General features: G+C 39.1%; 1 protein-coding gene across 1 annotated transcript in view; it reads right to left on the bottom strand.

Moving 5' to 3' along the window:
• Positions 1-13,099, bottom strand: part of TRHR (thyrotropin releasing hormone receptor) — a 34,638-nt gene extending 21,539 nt beyond the window's left edge. Inside the window, exon 1 of the mRNA XM_063080122.1 lies at positions 12,311-13,099. Within this exon, the coding sequence (XP_062936192.1) occupies positions 12,311-13,099 (789 nt within the window). The remainder of the gene's footprint in view (positions 1-12,310) is intronic.
• Between the last annotated feature and the right edge of the window lie 4,204 nt (positions 13,100-17,303).

The following is a 17,303-nucleotide window of genomic DNA, read 5'->3' as shown; positions in this document are numbered from 1 at the left end:
TTTGTCAGGGGCTTTTGTCACTTGACTTTACAAATAATCTTTAAAAATTCATGGGTGCTCTGTATTCCTCCTCTTTCACTCTCACAATGATGCCAACTCTCTCACTGAGTCACTTCCTTATTTTCTAAGCTAAGAACCTGCAGGAAATATGCGGAATTCTCCCATGTCATAAATCCCCATAAAACTCAAACAATATAGGCCCAGAACGGAGAGGCATACGATGCTTTGCTTACTTGCAGGTACTGTATAATTATGTTCAGGGCAAAGAATTCAGGGTTATAGCTAAAAGTCGCCAGTGTTGTTTATGAAAGGTTGCAGTTTTTTCTTTTCCAAAATGTTACCTATTTATATACCAACTAAATGTGGCTGTTAAGTGTTTTTACATTATTCATCCTACTTTATGTGCATATGTATTTGGCCTTGTTTAATTTTCAGAGCTAGCTTAAATTTATTCAAGTTCTTCTCATGAACTCCATGCATCTCTGAAGTGTTGTGTGACTCCAGTGGTAGGGCCAAAACTTCTGTTTTGGATAAAACCACTTATTCTTTTAATTGCATCCTCCTGCCCTCCTTGGCTCATTCTTTCTTTATTTTGCCTCCCAACTTGGGAACACCCCCTAAAACTCTGCCTTTGTTCCTCTGGTCATGTTCCAAGAAGAAAATAGCTCTTTTTGTTTCTAGCAAAGTCTCCCATCTTCTTTAAGCCTCCTAAATGTACACAATCCTCTAGACCTCAGTTTTTGTCAGGCTGTCTTTTCCTCTATTTAAAGTAAATCCTAGTCCTAGTCATACCTTATTTCCATTATTCTGATGATTCCGTTATCTGATACCCACATATCTGATCCTGACCACTCACTTACAATCTAATATTTCCACCACTTTCAGTCTCCTGAAAAAAAATCTTTACAGCCATTTTATTAATTTTTTTCTTTTGGCAGCTCTCTGGTACAAGGATAGAGTCATTTGTGATTCTTTCATTTTCTTCATCCTTTATATCCAAGCTTATTTAGGCATTTATCAATAAGTCCCTAGCTGCCATGAGAGGTACCGTGGATACAAAAGTGAATAGAATAGTGTTTCTGCCATTGTGGGATGCACAATCTGGCAAGAGAGATAGACAATTGAATAAATTATTTATAGCATCATGGGGAGCTGTACAGATGAGAACACAAAGTACTACAAGGGAAAGGAAGGATCACCAAACCCTACCAGTGGAGCTCAGGAAAGACTGCTCTGAGAGGTGACTTACTAGAGGGTGGATTGGAAGTAATTGGTCACCCAAGAGGCTATGAGTTTCTAGGCCTGGGGAGTAGGCACACTGGCTCAGACACATGATAGAGCGTAACAGTTAAGGAGACTGAAACAGGGAAGATGTGTTTGGGAAAGTAAGCAGGGAGCAGATCAGAAATTTCCCAGTATGCCATAAAAATGACCTAGGTTTTCAAAGTAGAAGAAACAGGAAGACCGAAGTATTTCAGACATTATAGTGATGGTCTCAAGTTGGCATTTTAGATGATTCTAGCAGCACTCTAGGAGCTGAATTGGAAGAGGGCAATTAAGAGGCAGGGAGATTGGTTAGGAAGCCTCTGCAAGTTCAGCAGGGCAGGGAGACCAGCTTCCTCGCTTCCAGTGCAGAGAGGAAATGATGAGACTGGAGCTGAGGGAGTAGCAATGGAAGGGACAGGGTGGATGTGATTTCAGAGGAAAGAATTCCAGGTATAATGACGACAGAAGAGTAGGGAGTTTCAAAATTGGCATTTAGGACATAAAAAGAAGGGACTGATTATGGTCCTGAAAATGGTTAGACAGATATCTGGAGTGGAAACTCCAAGGGTGAGGTAGCCACTGCCTGTAGAAAGCGATTTTCTTCTGGTCTTGCTCAGTAGCATGATGAGGAAGCTGAGCAGGCAGAAGTGGGTGCTGATACTGCACTTGATTTTCTGGCCTCCGTGATCAAGCCTCTGGCTATATGTCTTCCAAATTTATTTCCCATGTCTCCCTAACATGAACCTTTGGCTCATATCTGGTCATCTGGTCACCATTCCTCAGACAAAACATGCTTATTTTCATTCTGGGATTTTTTTCCCCTACTCATAATACAGTCATTTCCTTCCCCTTTTTCCCTTTTATCTGGAATGATCGCTCCTCTCACTTTTTTAACTACCCATCTCCCAAACCACTATACCTTTTCCATCCCACCAGTGCCAAGTAATTTACTTTATCTTCACCAGTCTCTCTTTATTTAAGTTTTTTCTTGCCCTTATGGTTGACAGTATGTAAGCTCTGGAACAGGATTACTGGGTTCAAATCCGGGCTTTGCCACAACTAGCTGTGTTACCTAGGGCAGGTTACTTAGCATCCCTGTGCCTCCAAATCCTCCTCTATAATGAGTTCCTACTTCCCAGGATTGTTATGAGGATTTAGTGAATCAGTTCAACATACTTTGAAGTGCAGAATACATGATAAACAGCTCATAATGCCTAGCTTCTGTTATGTGCGAGACTTTGCACTTATCGTACTTATTATGCACTTCTTTTTAGGCACACAGTAGGAGCTCAGAAGTATTACTGATTTGATCTTATTAATATGATGTGAGATGCTTGGAAGACCTATCTCTGTTATAACCTCCAAACTTTGTCTTCTCCTTCAGGAAAAGAGTACAAGTCTATATTTTTGATATTTCACGAATAAGGAGGAAACAAATGATATTTTAAAGGTAATACATTATTTAAATATAGTAAGAGTTATTGAGTGCTTATTACATACTAGGCATTACTCACAGCAACCCTGTGAGTGAAAATTATTAGTATCCCATTCTATGTATGAATAAACTGAAGTATGAAGAAGTAAAATAACTTATCCAAAGTTATAGTTAGTAGAAGAGCTAGGACTTGAACTTATGTTTTTCTAACTCCACAGCTCATGTTCATCTGCTTCCCAGTATATGAATAATGTATGAGACTCTTGCTCTAACTCCAGTCTTAGCTGGGAACCTGAAAATTGTGGAAAAGAGTGGAAGTGTCAAGAGCAGGAAGGGCAATACAGGTGGGGAAAAATTACGTGAGCAAAGTTGGAAAGTACAAATGAGCTTTGCATATGTGGGAGGTTCTCAGGAGACATACCTAACTCTATGGGGAAGGAAAAAATGTAGGTAAGACTACTCTTCTGTTTGCATTTTGTGCCATGCTTGAGAATATCATTGCCTGCCCCAGCTAAGAATCTGGGACTCCTTTTAGAAACTTCTCTCTTCTCCATTTGCAAAATTAGTTATTAAATCCTACCAATTTGCCTCCTAAATATTTTTCATCTACATTCCCTCTTGGCCACCCCTACTGCTACCCCTAACTCAAGCCTTCCTTGCTTCTTTCCTGGATTGCAACAGCCCTCATTCCTATCTCCCTGGTTCTGGGTTGGCTCCATCATACAATTTTAAGAGCAAGTTCCCAAAAGATTCATTTGCCATGGTCTTTATGAAAGGCATTCAGTAGCTCCCCAGTGCTTTAGAACCAAGTTTAAATGCCTTCAGACAACAGACAGGGCCTTCCATGGTCTTGCCCTGGGTTCAACTTGGTTACTTAAACAACAACTTCTGCTGGCCTGAATGTCTTCTTGTTTCTCATGTTGGCCTGGTTAATGCCTGTTCATTCTTCCAGAGTGGGAGTGGCTCTTACTCTGTTGGGGGTTTGCTCTTCAGCCTTAAGTACAGTAGTCAACCCTTTCTCATTTCTCTTCTGTACACAATACAGGCTAAACTTGTGTTTTCCAATTGTTTCTTAATGCTCATGTTTTGTGTTTTACTAAAAGTTTCATAAGAAAGTGACTATGATTGGTTCTCTAGAACAGAGCCTGGCATGAAAGTGGTGCTCAATAAATGTTTATTGAATTGAAGAGATAATGGCTGAACATAGCCAGAAAAATGATAAACGTGCTATTTTAGAGGGCTTTGAATGTAAGTCAGAGGAAATTGGAGATATTTCTTTTTGAAAGAAGATGATGTGTGCACATTGTTTTAGGAAAATTAGTCACATGGGAGCACTTGGATAGATTTATTCTCATCTTTATACCTCTGCTCATAATGTTTTCCTTCCCTGGGTTGCCATCCCTTTTCCTCTCAGCCCCTCCTGTCCAGGGTTGCTTTTTCATTGTGCAGGGGATTTTAAAGGCTCCTGAGAAGACCAACAGGATTTTGTATAACAAAGTGAATTATTATCTGAGTTTTCCATATTTCTAAGTCAGCCTGTTCTGTTTGGAGGGGGTATCATCCTAAAAAGTCTTATCCACTGACACAATCACCATCATACTGGCTAGGTGCACACTGGTTATTTTGGAATCAAAAGGCATTTGATAAGAGACAAGGAAATTTTAGTTAAAATTGGAGAAAAATATGGCACAAATAAACAATTTTTCATGGAGCAAAATAGAGTGCTGGACTTGACCAAGCCCTTAAGTATGCATGAATGTATATATTTGTATACATACATACATACATACACTGACAAGCAAAAAATGTGCTGGTAAATATTTAATAATCATCTCTCCATTAAAAAAAAGGGGGTCCTGAATTGTCGTATTTGCTAATTTCAGTGGCGAGTCCTCCGACCATGGCCAATTTTAAGTGACGGTTGTGATGGCGCTTGCTACGTCTGAATGTCTGTTTCCTCCGAAGCTCTTATGGAAGCTTGATCCCCAATGTAGCAATGTTGAAAGGAGTGGCCTGTTAGGAGGTGATTGGATTGTGAGGGCCCTGCCCTCATGAATAGATTAGCCCATTAATGTGTCAATGGCTTAATGGGTTACCATGGGTGTGGAATGGTGACTTCATGAGGAGAGCACATGGATGTGCTTTTGCTCAGCCTTTTGCCAGGTGATTTCCTGCACTGCAATGGGACTCTGTAGTGAGTACCTACAAAGAAGAAAGCCCTCACTAGATGCACTCCTCTGATGATGGAGTTCCCAGACTCCAAAACTTTAAGAAATACATTTTTTTAGACAAATTATCCAGTTTCAGGTATTCTGTTATAAACAACAGAAAACTGACTAATACAGCACTGAATGCAGAATTGGGTAGAGAAACTAACAATCTGCTCTTGCAAAGCTTAAACCCTTTGGCTGCAACACTCCACTGTGTATATACACTTTGAGGAGTCTACTATGTGCCTAATGCCATGCTGAGGGTACTGGGGCTGCAATGCACTACTCTTAAGGATGTTAGTGAGAGTGAAAAGACAGACAGGCTAACAGTGATGATGGACAAGAACTACAAAACAAGAAATACATGCAAAGTACTGTAGTTATAGTTAGGGATTAAGCTATATAAATCTGCCTGAGAAATTTAGGGAAGGCTTAATGGGGTGCATGGGACACCATTTTGATTTGAAACTTGAGAGATAATTGGAAGTTTGCCAGATGAAGGGCATTCCAGCTGAAAGAGCATAGCAAGTTCAGAGAACTACAAATAATTCAATATCACTGGAGCATGAAGTACAAGTTGGAAGAGCCACAAGAGATGAAGCTGAAAATGTAGGGAAGGGCTAAGACTGTATCTGTTATGCTAAGGTGTTTAAACTCTAGGCCTCAGGGAATCATATTTTGATACTAGACCTGTGTATTAGGAAAATCCCTTACTCAGCAATGTTCACAACGATTTGGAGGAGAGTGGCATGGGAGTCAGAGGGGCTGGTAAGGTGTGTGCTGAAATAGGGCAGCGAGAAGAGGTGAAGCAAGACAGTGGCAGTGTGAGTGGAGAAATAGGTCAGCTATGACAGACATGAGATAGAGTCCCGGGGTGTGACCTTTGTGTAGATTTGGGGGGGAGGGGCTCATAGGAGAAAAAGGCACTTAGAAGGACTCCCAGGATCCTGGCTTGGAAACCTAAAATAAAAGAGAAAGAAAAAGAAGTAGAGGTTTAAGGCGAAAATAATGGCTTTAGTTTTAGACATTTTGGATTTGACGTAATTGTGTGACATCAAAAAGAAATTGTGTGTATAGATCAGGAGGTGTCTTTTCTAGGGCTATGTACTGGAGACGCATAAGCGGTAGTTGTAAGCACGGGTAGAGACATTCTGTAGAATGACAAGAGGCAGGCTGGGGAGGGGGATGGGAGTTTGGTGGAGCAGGACCACAATCTGGTTCAGACTTCTCTCACTAGACAGTTCCCTTCCAAAATTCCACCTCAAGGATACTAGGCTCTTCTCTCCCCCAATTTGCTCAGTCCTCTCCCATAGACCCCCTCCTTTCTGTTGACCTGTCTTTCTTCCTCTTCTGTCTCCTTATTGCTGCTTTCAGACATTCAGCCCCTCTTCACAGGCCCAGCTCAAATACCAGGTGCTCCATAAAGCCTTCCTCCACTTTGGTTTTCCCCTTACTCATGCTGTGTCCTCTATCATAAAGTAGAATGGTCTGCCCAGTATTATTTGTGAACATGTCCAACACTGACCTCTTTGAAAGTGAAGAGCTTGTCTTACATAGCCTTGTAGCTTCCACACCTAGGGCAATGCTAAGTGATCTTTGGGTTGTGAATACATGTTTAATTAAATTGGGAGGGATATTGAATATGAATGACCTCCTGCAAAATTTAGCTTGATGTTGGTCCAGCTCTAGTTTTGTACTTTTCCCCAACTCATTAAAAAAAAATAAGTAAAAGAGACTAAGAACATAGATACAGCCCGATCTCTACCTGTGTGAAACTTGGGATATCTGCATTTTGAAAAAGTCATGAGAAGCTATGTAAAGAAGTTTCAAGTAGTTTGTCAAGGTTATCTGATTTTAAGATATTTTTCATGTGGCCAAATTGAGAATTCTGTAGGAGTGCAGGTTTCCTTTTTTTGTAGGCATTTTGAAAAGTTAATTTTTCTCTACTGATGAAATGGTGGCCTAACTCTGCAAATATAAAACTGGGAATAAACCATGTGTGTTCTAAACTGAAGGACACAAAACATGTAATTGCAGAAGATTATTATTCAATTTATGGGAAATGTACAAAATCTTTCCTTATGCAGGATGTGAATTGGAAAATGAAAAGCTACTCTTTAATAGTAAAAATAAAATGTCACACAAGTATCTGTGTGCTAAGTGACAAAAGTTGCATTTTTTTTTCCAACTTAGAGATCTTTACACTATTATGGATATAGGTGAAACCGGGACAATTGGGACAAATAAGGCAATTAAAAATGAAAGAGGAGCTTGTAAAAAACAGCTCCAGTAATCTTGGGAAACCTCTAATTTAGGCCTAATGCTGAAGAGTTTGGTATCATTAATTTGCCTTGTGAAGTTAATCATTGATTAAGCTACTGGGGGAGCAGGATGATTCTACAGAGCAAAGGTTCTTAGATGTAGGTGGAGTTGGACACATTTGGGCTATGCACTCAAGTACCAGCCTCACTGCCTGATATTCCACCACTATGCCTCTTTTCCTTTGTGTCTTAAAGGCTTTTCCTTATTCAATATGTTTTCTTTAAAAAGCAAATAGCACTGGGAGGCAGTGGGAGAAGGGAGAAGACACATTGAAGCCATTTCTCTATCTAAGTGTTTTCATTTTGCATGAGCACGTTGTATAACTGGGGATTACTTAAGAGAGTGTCAGGAGGATGTCTAGGAAAATGGGGATCACTGAAATGCACAAGGAGAGAGGAAAGATTAGCTGACTGAATAGGTCAGAAGAGAGAAATCTTGAATTTTGTATGATGCATGTCATTTGACTTTGAAAGCAACTGTTTGAGGTCATTGTTTTTCCCATTTTATTGATGAATAAACGGAGGCACAGAGAAACTGACTCAATCTTCATCCCTTTTTCTACTCTGCTTTCTCTTTGATAATATCAATTTCAAAATTTTGTGTGTAAAAACAGGAAGCAAAATTATATATACATTTTGACTATAATTATGCAAAAAAGATCCAATGAAAATATAAGAGAAGGAATATAGCAAAATGATAATGATTTTGGCCTTTGAGAAGTGGGATAAGGGATGCCTTTTTTCTTATTCCTAGTTTATGTATTTTCCATTACACACGTGATTGCCTTTATATCATCATCATCATCGTCATTATGGTCACCATCAACACCACCACCACTAACAAAAGGCTTTAAAAAGGAAAGTTGCTTTTGTTTCTTGGGCTACCAACATTCCTTCCAGTAGGGTAAAAGATTTTTAAAAATTTTGTGCAAACAAAGACTGTTTGATATTTCTAATGCTTAATTAGTCAAATAAAATCCATAATGAAAATTTTGCCATTAAACACTTAGAGCTTCTATTAGGACTGTGTTACATGGTTTCCTTACCAGTTATACTGTAAGAAAAAGAAAAGACATTAGAGTGACTCAACTGAAAATAAAATTGGTAGCCTGATCAATAAAATATTCTGAATATCCCTGCATCCTGTGGAAAGCAAATATTTGAATTAAATGTACTTATTCGTATTATGACCCTTTACCAAGATGTTTAGTCATTTCTGTGTTTCCAAATACCAAAAGATCTGATCAATTACATAGAAATATACAGTCAATGATAGAAATACTTGATCTACATAATACTGAACACCTGAATTGAGTGAATTGAAGGAGTCTTTTGGCATTGTGTGGATAGAGCTGAAACGTAACAAATGTGATCATTTAAACTGTGCTTCTCCAATATCAAAATGACCAATTGTAAAACAAAAAACTTAGTCAATTAGATAATCTGTTTGTCTACATAATTCCAAGCCATAAGTTTGAGTAATTTATTTTTAAAAATTACCCAATATTTAGGTGGTTACATAAAATACAATTGAATCTCTGAATAATAGGAAAAAAAGATTCTGGCTTGGATTTTCTAAGTAGGAGATGTAAGTTCAAAACAAACAAGCAAACAAAAAACTCACATTTGTCTCTTACATATAAATGATCTTTTACTTCCTTTTTAAATGTAGTTCTTTTAGGCTATGTACATTTGACTTTGATAGCTTGGTTAGAAAGACATGGTCCTGATGAGTATTTATTAAAATGCAAATTAAACTTGCCTAAAAAAATACAGAGAAAATATTAAAATAAAAGTCTTTGGGTTATAGGAAGTAGAGGTTTGAACCTATTGAAGATTTAAGAAAATAACTGTTTTGGAAGAGGATAAAAACAGATCAAGGATTACCAGGTTTGGACAAAACTGTCTCTTCTTCACAGCCGTCACTCCCAATCATCAGGGGCCCCACCATTCTTCCCAACTCAGAACCCTAGTGCCAGAGTGAATTGTCCTCCCTACATCCTCTGTGTCTATTATGGTTACATCGCACCCTTTCTTTCCTTGAAACACTTCTCTGGTTTATGCCTTACTTTAAATTCTTCTGATAGAGGATCTTACTACCACATGCCTGTATCACTACCATCTTCCAGAGTGGTCTTTCTGCCACCAGTCTCTCGCCCTTCTGATCTGTCTCCCTGACAGCTGTTAGATTTCTCAACCCCAAACACCCCTTTCATTATTGCTGCTTCCTGCTCACAACTCGTATTCTTTGTTGCTCTGTATTAAGTTCAAACTCCTTTCTCTGCCTAATTGTCAGGATCCTCCACAGCCTTCTCTCTCTCTCTCTGTCTCTCTCTTTCTCACACACACACACACACACACACACACACACACACACACACACACACACACACACACGTCTATCAATCCAATCTTACCTTTTTATTTTACCACTCCACCAAATAAATTATTTATTTTAGTCAACCAAGTCACTCCATCCCATAAAAACCCCACCTTGCCACCTCTTCAAATCCATTCAAATCCATACCATTTTCATCCCAGCCAACACGTCTCATCTTTTGTTCTTTATGTGTGGAATGCTGTCCCCTCTCAACTTTTACTTTTCAAATCATCCTCATCTTTCCAGAGCCTTCTCAAATGCCACCTCTTCCAAAAAAAATCTCTGATCCCTCAAGCCCTATAATTTCTTTCTTTTATCTAAATTCCCATTCCACCCCTAATCAGGACTGAATTACAGGACACATTGTTTAAGTGCACTCATATTGATTTATAGGTCATCCCATGTTTCTCAGTGAGGGTGTTGCTGGTATTTGAAATGGAGACACTTTTTTATTGTACAGAACTGTCTTTCACATTGCAGGATATTTGGCATCTCTCACTCCCGAATGCTAGCTGACAATGATGTTAATGTGACAATCCTGAATGCTCTGAATGCATTTCCAAATACCCTGATTATTAAAAAGTTTCTTAAAGAAGTTACTATACCATATACACATCTGCTCAACCAATAATATTTGTTTAAAAGGTGAATATATATTTTAAAAACAAATCTGCAGTTTCCTTGCAGTTGCCAACATTATTTAAAAAAACTAGGAAGGAGACTAATTAACACTCAGGTGTTAATCACCACTCCAATGTAGGTGTCTCTTATAAGATATTTTACTGGACCCTCACACTGATCCTGGATATTGCTATTTATCTCATTTTATAGATGAGGAAACTAAGGCTCACAGAACCCTGCTTATCCAAGGTCATATAGCTTGATTGGAACCCCGGCATTTATGCCCAGGGTTGTTTGGAGCAAGAATTCTTTGGCTTTTTCTTCCATCACACAGTTTCTATAAAGACAGCTTATCTAAGACAGCTTTGAAATAAGAGTGTGAACATGTAACATAATTAGCAATTTACAGCACATTATTAATGCTGATAGGTACTAATGACTGTAATTGAAAGAAAGAACATTAGACCAGACAAACAATTTTTTAGGATTTATAACAAGAATATAAATTGAAGTCTAATGAATGAATTTACTCATTGACCTTCCTTGCTGTAGACATTAACCATGTTTGGTCTCTAATTAAGATGTACATATTCCTTATTCTCTTATTGTATTTGCTAATGTTTGTGTTGGCAGATGGCCAACAGATCTCTCTAAATTTCCATTAATCAAGTTTTGGGTAATAGATGGCCAAATGTGCCCTGTATTAGGTAACACTGCTTGATCCAAAACAATAGAAGTCTAAGAGATGGTTATAGTTGCTTAGGTCTTCCTTTCTATCACCTAGGTATCTCTAATAATGGTGTTATATAAACCAAGTACCACACTATCATCTAAACTGCTCTATATATTTCTTTTTAGTTACAGTTCATTATTCATTTCATGCATCTCTGAAACACCCACATTTTTTAGTAGTTTATTTCACTGTGTGCCCATTTGTCCAATTGTAAGTTTTCATAAATTAGCTAATCTGGAGTTTAGGAAGTAATAGCGTGGGTGATCCATATCCATGCTTTAAAAAGCACACTCAGTTTCCATCTATGTACTCTGAAAGTATTCCCTGCAGAAAAAGATGACAAAATTCAATCCATTTGAAAGAACCAGTATTGTTGATTTTGAATTTTCTCTTTCAGCTATGAAAATATATATTTACCATCTGTTTATTATATGTAACAAAGAAAGAAAAGGAACAGAAAGCTAAGTTTGTAAGTGACTTAGAATAACAGTGTAAATACAGATAAATGAGTATATGATATAAATGCATTTTATTTCTGTATTGTCTTATAAATCACATCTATAGTAAAGTTTCATTGCATTCATCAGTAAAACCACTATTCAACTGAAGGGACATTCAGGCTATCTGAAAGTATAAAGAAATGTTTAGTTATGCTTAGCAGGCAAAACAGACATTTAAAAAAATTTAATCATCTTTTATAACAAACTGAGCTTGATGTTGGACCTTTTATTAGAACATTTCCTGAGCAAAGTGTATTTTCAGTTTCTGCATGCTGGGACACTTTGTAGAGAGCTGGAGGAGAGGGTTATAAAATATTTCCCTATTAAGACTAACAGAAATAAGTCCAGGAACCTTTCTCAGTTGTGTGTCTCAGTTGTGAGTAAGTATAGAATAGCAAGAAAAGTTTTATTATTTTGACTAATTCTATCCTCAAATTATCTTGTCAAATCTTTGTCTTGTGATAGAATTCTTAAAGATTGTTCTTTGTCATGAAATAGAATTCTTCCCTACAGAAGCCAGAAATGGTGTAAATATTTTGATATTTCTGAGGGGCACAAACATTTTACAGGTGGATTTCTAGAGTTTCTGCTTATATTTCCTTATATCTTAATAGCACCTGTACTGATACCTACTGTTGTGCTATATAATTTTACCCACTTATTTTTAGATCTTTAGTTGCTTTAGAGATGGATTTGATATGTAAAGCAGCAGCTTACACTGTGAAGCATTTGCATGATTGTGTTTTGGTTTCTCCATCAGCTAAGTAGGGCAAAGTTGATCCCACCTCACAAGAAACTCTCTCCCACATTTCCTCTATTAACTTAGAGGTTCAGTTTTGCTTACCTGCTTCCTTGAAGATACTGTGCTGTTGAAACATCTATTAGAGGTGTTTAAATTCAAATTCTTGTTTTGATGGGTTGAGTCATTTTTCCATGTCTTAGAGTTTTCTTTAGGATCTGAAGGAATGGGGTTTAAGAAGAGGATTCTAGCTATGAATCCATAGAGGACGGTGGCCAGGATCATTGGTACAACATAAAAGACACCAAAGTCCATAAGGTAAATTGGTGAGTAGTAATTCCTGGAGATCTTGTAGCCACAGGATACCACAATAGTATCTTTGTAGGTGCTAATATTGAGATCCAGCAGGAAGAACCAGAGCATGCAGTAAATGGATGTAAAAGCCCAGACAAAGATGATGATCTTTTTGGCTCTGGAAAATGTGCAGAGAAACTGGGCTTTGATAGGGTGACAGATTGCAATGTACCTCTCAATGGTAAAAGCTGTTATTGAACAAGAGGATGCATTAATTCCCAAGTACTGGAGGTAAGTAATGCAGAGGCATCCAACATAGCCATAGACCCAGGAACCGTAGATACTGTCTGTTATGTTGGGGAGGCCCGCAGCCACCAGGACCATGAGATCAGCTACTGCCAGACTCACCAGGTAGCAATTTGTGGGAGTCCTCATGTGCTTGGTTCTCATGACCACCAGGACTACCATGATGTTGCCCACAATGCCCAGACCGCAAATAATGAGCACAAGTAAGATGGTGACCACTTGATATTCTAGGGCCACCACTGCTCGTGGCTGAAGCTGTGTTTGGTTCAGTTCACTGACTGTCTCGTTTTCCATCTTTAGAGGCTTGAAGTTTTTCTGCAACACTGACTTCTCAAAACATCTTCTTTCGGTGCCCACCTTAATTGTAGTGAGTCTATCTGCCTGTGAAGGGTTATAGGACACATTCATTCACAGAGTCACCATTTCTAATCAAGTCACTGTCACGGGCTTTTTTACCTTAATAGGGCTCATATGTACTTCTGAAAACTTCTTTTATTGCAACTCTAGTGTAAAATTGAGTAAGTGTTTTGACCAGCTCACACCCACAGGGACTAACTAGTTCCCTCTTAGTGAAGAAAAATGCCTAAGAAAAGAGAAATAGAAAAAGCTCCCTGTTTTGAAAGAGTGCCCAGTTGAAAAACAAAACTGCATCTGCTAACTAAAAAATAAATGCTAAAAAACCTTTCAGATGCTTGGGAAAATTGTAATAAAGAAGAAACAGGTACCAGCTAAAAAAGCCCAGAGACTCAACGGTCAAGCTTGGTAGGAATTTAGTTGTTGCTTTGCTCTCAGAAGATAGGATCTCTTTGCTACAAAATAGCAAGCCTTTGCGCTCAAATTTCCCTATGCCCTTCTGCCCCGTAAACCTAGTACAGAAAAATTTCTTCTCTTACCTTATCCTCTGTAGCGTTGCCTGCTTTTCAGGGTAGATGAAGTGGTAATAGGTCCAAGTTTGCAATCCTGCAGAAAAGCTCCTCTACTCTCTCTGGCAGGGAGACCACTTAACAGTGCTCAGTCTTCAGAACTGCAGTTCCTATAAACCATCGCAGCCCTTTTCTGCTAATGACAGACCATACAGCTGCCGCCGCCACAGCAGCAGCAGCAGGAGTAGCAGCAGCAATGAGGCTGTCAAATCATAGATCGTCCTCTAATGAGAGCACACATGCTCTCTCTCTCTCTCACACACACACCCACATGCACACACATTAACACACACTCGCACTCACAAATGCCAGTCAGTCCTCACTGATTCATAATCTTCTCCCCTTGAAAGATTTACTTTTAAATGTGCTGATAACAGTTCTCACTCCGGAAGGCTGAAATCTCAAGCAAGGGGTCCAGGAGCAGCTGGGCTTGGGGGTGCTGATAGTTTAAGTTCTGCAGGAACTATAGTACCTGAGCTGCCCTGGAATAATTTACACTTCTTGCTTGATAGGACTTTGGAGGTAGAACATCCTTTTCAGACTAGACACAGCCCCTGAAGCCTTAAATATCTGAGCTGAAATCAACTTCTTTCTCGACTGTGGAAACCCTTAGACGGTTTCTCCAGTAAACAGTAAAATTGCCTCCCTCCTCTCATACTATATGAGTGGAAAATGAGTTAAAATTGATTTTAAACCATTTCAACTTCAATGTTCTGAGGCTTATAAAATTATTATTATTTTTTAAAAAAAGACCATTTGGGCTAAGAACATCGATTTAAACCTGCATATAACCTGTTAGGTGTGATTTGCAACTCTGGCTCTGGACCACTGAATAGAATCTCTCTAGCTGCTCTGGGTGCCTCTTTCCCTTTACTCACCCTCTGGACCACCAACCACGGGCACCACAGCAATGTGTCCATTTATTTTCAGGTGGAAAAACCATCTTATCAAAATCTAGCTCAGTGATACTCTGGTACCACATCTCTGACATAAAACTCTATAGATGTATCTTTTTTAGAAAAGTATACTTCAGCTTGATTTTTATTTCTCTAAAGTGGCCCATGGGCATATCTGTATTTTTTAATGGAAGTTCAGAAAACATGTCTCTCTTCTCCAGACACCAGGTGAACACACCAAATGTTAATGTTTGCCCACTTTTATCTTACTAACTAAGAAAAAGAGCCCTTAACTAAATTCCCTATATGTTGAACTGGTTGGTTCTCTATCTGAAGAAGTTCAGATGCTCTTGCTTCTAGAAGATGTCAATGGAAGAGTCTATTTCGAGTAGATGAGACCATGGGGGAATCAAAAACATGCCCAAGGCTAGGTAACAATGAGATGAAAGTGAAGTTCTGGATCATACTGAGGGATTTCCACCCTGTAAACTAGTGAGGAATTCTTGAGTACTTAGAGTAATCCTTGAGTAATCATTTCTCCTTCCATCAGTAGTGACAAATTAATGACTCATGAGCCAGATGCAGCCTTCAGACATGTATTGTCTGGCCTGCCCAAGGTAGCCTCAGGTGTGATTTAGAATAATTTGATTATTTTTTACCTTTCAAAGTTGAGAAATTGTATAATAAATTGGGATTTCTCTCGTAAAAATGTGAAAGGTCTGGCAATCACGGGCCCACACTATGCATAATTATCAGAGGCTGAGTAGAGGTTGTGGGTAGGATTTTGTGGGGGTCCTTGGTGTGGGATGTGCCATCTCCTTTCTCCTCACCCCACACTGCATCCTTTTTATCTGTCACACATGCAGCTTCACTCAGTAATCGTACATACCTCTGTCATAAATGGTCTGTGTCATCATCTGAGTTTTGACCCCTGTGTCACACGGAAGTTGCTGAGAGAAACAATGGAGAATATCAGCCAAATGCCAGTTCTTTTTTCTTGAGTAGGTTTTGCCTGAATTCTAGTTTGTTTCTCCAACTGGTTTAGCAGACTGGAGAATGAATGCCCCCTCACCTCTCTCCCTGGCTCAGAAAACAGATATTACTCTGAACAGTTCATTTCTTGCCTAGCCCTATTCTTTTCAGAATTACAGGTGCTTTCTAAGGTGAAGACATTGCCTCCCCTCTCCACCCCAACCCCCCATCCCCTGCCTGAGTGCCTCGTGGAAAGTCCTATTTCACAAAGCACATCTTCCCCTCTCGTTCTCTCAAGGATTTTAGTCCACCTTCAGGCCTCCTAAAAACACCTTATTTCAGATAGAAAGGTAGTAAAAATGAGGGGAGATAACATCTACAATGCTATCTGCCCTCTCAATTCTACTTCCCCTCCAGATCTTTTCTTACTGACATTCTTCAGCATTCCTTTGCAAGGTCATTATTCTGAGCCTCTGTTCTTTTAGCATATAATTATTAAGCTCCTACTATGTACCAGGCAGCAGGCAGATAAAACTTTATTTTTACTTTCCCATAGGTTGTGATCTGTTGGAAGAAGCAGACTTATAAACAGTTTCAGTGAGATACGCACTACAAATGTACGTTTGGAGGGTTTAGGAAGGGAAGGTGTTTGTGGGTGATCAGGACAGTAGAATGAGGGACCAGAGAGGGCTTCAAGGCAAGGTAACATCTGAGAATAGTCTTGAAGAAAAGTACAGCTTTCTTTTGCTAGGTAGGGAGAGTGAAAACGTTCTGAGTAGAGGTGATAAGATATACAAGGCGCAGCTGTGTAAAGTGGAGGGATTTTAGGGGCGGAGGAGTGATTCTATGATTCTGCTTTGGCTGTGAAGAGTTTGAGCTGGTGATGAGACAACTATCTGATAATGACTGGGTAGGTTTCCAGTAAAGAGCCCTTCCTGCCCTGTGCTCTGACTCAGACAGTGCTTGGCTCCCCCTCCTCTGCCCCCTTAACCTGTTATTCTTTCAACCCTGGAGAGGCCATACTTGCCTTTACCATCCCAGACTTGTCTGGTCATTATGGTCCTATGTGCCTTCAATCAACTTCATGCTCTTTGCAAAATTATATTTTCCAAAGTAACCATGATTTTACAAGGTAGGCTTTTTGTTTGCAAACCTCAATCAGATAATATCTAATAAATGCACCCTGTATGCAAAGAACTGCACAAAAATAGGGCAAAATTAGAATAAACTTTACCTTTGGGTTGAGATTTTTTTTTTTCTCACAATAATATTTTAAATTTTAACCAAGTGTGGTTTTTATGTCTTTTGAGTACTTCTGACTAAAGCAAAATACTCCCTTTAAAACAGTCCTGGAGCATCTGTTTTACCCCAGGACCATTTGGCCAAATTTCTGTTCCTGGGACACATTGGCCAACATGACATTCCACCTGCTGGGCTACCTTGCCTCTGCACAAGAGTAATTCATACAACTCTCTTCTTATCTCTGAAGATGGTCTTAGATTTCTAGGGAGTAGGTGGCTCTCCACTGGTCATCACAAATCCCTTAGTAGACAGGTGATTATTTATGTTATCAGCATTTCTCAAACCTTTCCATGCATCCATCTGTATCACCTGGAGAGTTTATTAAAACCCAGATTCCTACCCCTACGTCCAAACTACTGTGTCTGTAGCTCTAGGATGAAGCCTGAGAGTCTGCATTTCTTACCA

The sequence above is a fragment of the Cynocephalus volans genome, chromosome 15, assembly GCF_027409185.1.
Source record: "Cynocephalus volans isolate mCynVol1 chromosome 15, mCynVol1.pri, whole genome shotgun sequence".
Taxonomy (NCBI): domain Eukaryota; kingdom Metazoa; phylum Chordata; class Mammalia; order Dermoptera; family Cynocephalidae; genus Cynocephalus; species Cynocephalus volans.
Note: the sequence above shows the minus strand (reverse complement) of the source record. Positions and strands in the feature narration are given on the sequence as shown.